Here is a 4,582-nt window from a genome sequence, read left to right as displayed (position 1 = left end):
TTTGAAGCTTTGACTCACAAAGATCAAGATTCTTTTCTAGAATTGCAGTGTAACAGCACATGGCTCTGGCAGATGAAATTGCACTGAAATTCTATGAAAGAATGGAAAAAGACAACATTTAGAATAAGAATGCATAGCCAGTATACACTAGGGGGCATATTTATTATGCTGTGTAAAAAAACAGAGGGATAATATACCACAAATCGCCAGGCTTCAATGTGTAAGAAACAATGTAAAATATTTTTGCATTTTATTTTAGGGGCATATTTATTAGGATGTATAGAAAACAGCAGGATAATACACCACACATCGCCAGGCTTTGCCGTGTTAAAACGGCCGTAAATTTTATATGCAATTTTTCTTAGAGTGACTTCCAACGGCAGCAAAATTGGTGTTCCCATGGCGTAATATTACACACACCATGCAATATTTTACACAGCTTTTTACATAGTTTTTGTGGCGAGTTTCGTTTTACACAGCATAATAAATATGCCCTTAAAAATCTGCTGAACTCATAAACCCGCTGAACATGCAAAAATATATGCAACAAACTGAGGTATTCGGATGCAAAAACCATGCGTGAGAATAGGAACTTGCCCCATAGTGTTATTTTATTTTGTCAGCATACATATGGCACAAAGTACAATAACATGTCGCAATGGTTGTGGCGTGTTTTTTATCTCTAGAGAAAGAGAGAGAGAAAATTAACCAAAAAATAAAGAAAAAGATCGTTATGATCCATGAATGAATATAATGTCCAATTATATCATCAGGAAGGATCAAGCCCAGGCAGCAATTACTGCAAAATGTGTTTATTTACACACATGTTTCACCCTTTATCAAGTGTCTTAAAGGTGCTTAAATGAATAACCCCCTTAATAATGAATACTTGTACTTAGAATTCAAAAAGTACAATGTTATATTTTTGTAGTCCGAATACATTTGTAGATTTTTTTTTATAATGGAATATCAGATCAACATCCTTATTTCTTCAATCATGACTTTAGAGTATATCTTACATTTCTTAAAAAGGCTCTAATTGCTTCATGGAAATCTTGATTTCTCAGGCTGTAAACTATAGGGTTAAGCACAGGTGTTACTACTGTATAAAGAAGGGACAAAACTCTGTTCACATCATATAACTGATTTGGGGATTGTATAACATACATAGCAATCAGGGTGCCGTAATAAGTAGATACTACTGCAAGGTGAGAACTGCAGGTTGAGAAAGCCTTTTTCCTGCCACTAGTTGATGGTATCTTAATGATATTGTAAATTATAACTATATATGTTAGAAGAATAAAAATAAAAGGGAGCAGTGTTAGTATAGAGGCGAATATGAATGATTCAATCTCTACTAAGAATGTATCTGAACATGCAAGTTGTATGAGTGGGGTAAGATCACAAAAAAAATTATCGATTGCATTAGGGCCACAATAATTGTACCTGTTTAGTAAAATCAAAGTTATCATTGATATAATAAATCCAGCTGACCATGACCATATAACCAAATGAGCACAGAGCTGAGAATGCATTAGAGATGCGTATCGCAGTGGGTTACATATGGCCAAATAACGGTCATAAGACATAACTGCAAGAAGTAGACATTCAGTTGAAGCTGTAGAACTAAAGAAGTAGTACTGTGTAAAACATCCAGCTAATGATATAACTCCATCACCACACAATAAATTCTGCAACATGTTGGGAACAATGTTGGTTGTGAAAGTAATTTCAGACAGAGAGAGATTGCCCAGGAAGAAGTACATCGGAGAGTGAAGACGTCTGCTTGTTGACACAAGTAAAATTATAAGAAGGTTTCCAGAGATGATTATAATATAAAGTACCAGAAATAGAATAAATGTGAACATAGTCACACTAGGAGGGCTTTTAAATCCCAGGAGCAGAAATTCCGTTATCATTGTTTCATTTGCTGAAAGCATTTTCTAAAGATGGGAAAAATAATTACTTGAAAATAGATGCAATACTGTATATGAAATTCATATCACACACAATTTGATTCCATAACTATAGTTCTAGAACTTGTTTCAGCACAGTTGTATACAATTTCAGTATAACAGTACATTGCAATCTTTGTGCTTATTATTACTAAATATGTATTTAGGACATGGCTAAATAACCATTTAGAAAGCCCAGAAAACATGTACAATCATGAAAAGCATAATGAACCTGAGCTATGTACTCCATGCTTTAATGGTCTATTTGTATATGTATATACGTATCTATGTGTGAAAAAATTGTATTTGTTTACGCACTTGTTGTGCAGCTATATAAAAACATACTGAGAATCAACAGGGAGCAATTAGTTTTTTTTTCCCTTGAATATTGTAAATCTTAATTTAGCTGGGATTATTTCATAGCCCTCATTTAGATATTTTTTTAAAACTATTTAATTAAACTCTACTTTTAAAAAAAAAATTTGAAAAATATGCAAAATAACAAGTGGCACCTGTAAGCTTAATAATGAATGCTTTGTGAAATTAAATTGAATGCTTTGTGAAACTAATTAAAGGTGCCATATTTTATTGGTGCATAAATAACAAACACCTTTTTTTGTTAAAACAAATGTAGGGATGTGTAAAATATGATCACAAACAAAAATATAGTTCACTTGTAATTAATGTTCACTCACTTGTATTACCCAATTTCAGGCTGTGTAGAGGTGTATAAACCAGAATAGGGATACTAAAAACAAGAGAAAGCAGTAAAACCCCACACTACCTTACTAAAATTAATTGAGATCTAATTATATAAGTGCTTAGTGCTATTATAAACATATGCTTAGTTCTCAATCAATTTAGCATCAACATACAATTAATGGTATTTCAATTGATTGTGTTAATACAAATAATTATGATTAAAGTGCTTAAGAACTATAAATTAGGTGCTGTGACCATCAACAAAATGTATCTACACACAATTGATGAATATTCTAAAAGTTCATGGTTCTTATATGAATTAAATAAGGTGCAAGTGGTGTAGTTATAATTTTAAAGTGAGTTCATGGTATCAAACAATTAAAAATAAAGCGTCAGCTATTCATGAATAAAAGTTAGAAATTAGAAAATAGTATAGAGGTGGAGTTGTCCCGAAGAAACTAGCTGCGTTGTTCTAAGCCCTGGGACACCACAAGTGGGAGGAAGGCAGAACACTGAGGACTGTGGTCTCGTTACTACGTTTAGCTGTCTTGTAAGGAGAGCTAACTTTGCTATAAAACCAACAAATCCTCAGTGCCTTAGAGATAAAAGAGAATAAAAGGAATGAATGCTGCGCTAATTTAATGGAATTGTAGCGCTATTAGCGCAGCATTCATTCCTTTTATTCTATCTATGAGGAGAATCATAATGACCAAAGGTGCTGTGAGTACTGCCTATTCATTGTAATGTATGATCCTGCAATGTTGTTGTATGCTCAATAAATCTGTTCTATGGTTAAGTTATAAGAACCACCCTAAATACAGTTACAGTTGCACTACACCCTGCTTCCACAACGCTGCGAAGGCTCACTCCCTAAGGTTTTAAGGTCTCATCCGGAGCATATGTACTGGGAGTGAAGCTTATAGTAGAGTAAGGTGCACTCAATTTACTATAGCGCTACACAAACAATGAGAACTATATAATATTCTAATTTTTTACTGACAGATGGGTCAGTAAATATTGTATCAGCTTTGCAATGCTATAATATTGCTCACAAGGAAAAAAATTTCATATTGCACAGATTTTTGCTATTATCGTATTTTATTTCATTGCCCAGAAAGGTCTTCAGTTTCATTTACCCTACATTACAATATGACAAGTATATAAGATGATGTTCCTTTTGTCCTTCTGTGTCTCTAGAACATTATATAACATGTTGCAAATGTTATTACCAATAAAAGTTATAAGATTTTATGTCTTGTTCCCAATTTTATGTTTCCTTCTTGTGAGACTAACCCAACCTATTGGGTTAAATAAACCCAATAGGTTGGTTCTGCTTCCAAAAAGGATTAATTATATCTTAGTTTAGATCAAGTAAAAGGTACTGTTTTAATATAAAAGAAAAAAAAAAATTGTAAAAAATCTGGATTATTTGGATAAAATGGAGTCTATGGGAGATGGCCTTTCTGCAATTTGGAACATTTTGGTTAACAGGTTTCTGGATAATGGATCCCATACCTGTACAACCATGATGCAGGGTTCACACGTGAGGAATTTCAAAAGAAGCTAGAACATAATAAGATAAACAAAGGTCCGGGACTGGATGGTATTCATCCCAGGGTACTGAGCGAGTTTAGCTCTGTGATTGCCAAACCACTTTACCTTAATTTTTCAGGATTAATTTATGTCTGGCATGGTGCTGAGAGACTGGCGAATTGCTAATGTGGCGCCGCTATTCAAAAAGAGATCCCGTTCTCAGCCTCAAAACTATAGGTTAGGTTAGGCAGGTTAAAAAAAAGTTAAAGGATAGAACTTGATGGACATGTGTCTTTTTTCAACCTAACTTACTATGTAACTACTGTATAAGTCTAACATCAACGGTTGGAAAATTTTTCGATGGGTTAATAAAGGATAAGATACTGGAATGA

At 33.5% G+C, this 4,582-nt stretch overlaps 1 protein-coding gene across 1 annotated transcript; it reads right to left on the bottom strand.

Moving 5' to 3' along the window:
- Positions 1-995: 995 nt before the first annotated feature.
- On the bottom strand, positions 996-1,940 carry LOC108705082 (olfactory receptor 11L1). The gene has a single exon (XM_018241879.1). The coding sequence runs from the start codon at positions 1,938-1,940 to the stop codon at positions 996-998; it is 945 nt and encodes a 314-aa protein (XP_018097368.1).
- Positions 1,941-4,582: the final 2,642 nt, after the last annotated feature.

This window comes from Xenopus laevis, chromosome 1S, assembly GCF_017654675.1.
Source record: "Xenopus laevis strain J_2021 chromosome 1S, Xenopus_laevis_v10.1, whole genome shotgun sequence".
In the NCBI taxonomy this organism is placed as follows: domain Eukaryota; kingdom Metazoa; phylum Chordata; class Amphibia; order Anura; family Pipidae; genus Xenopus; species Xenopus laevis.
This window is presented reverse-complemented; position numbering and strand designations above follow the sequence as displayed.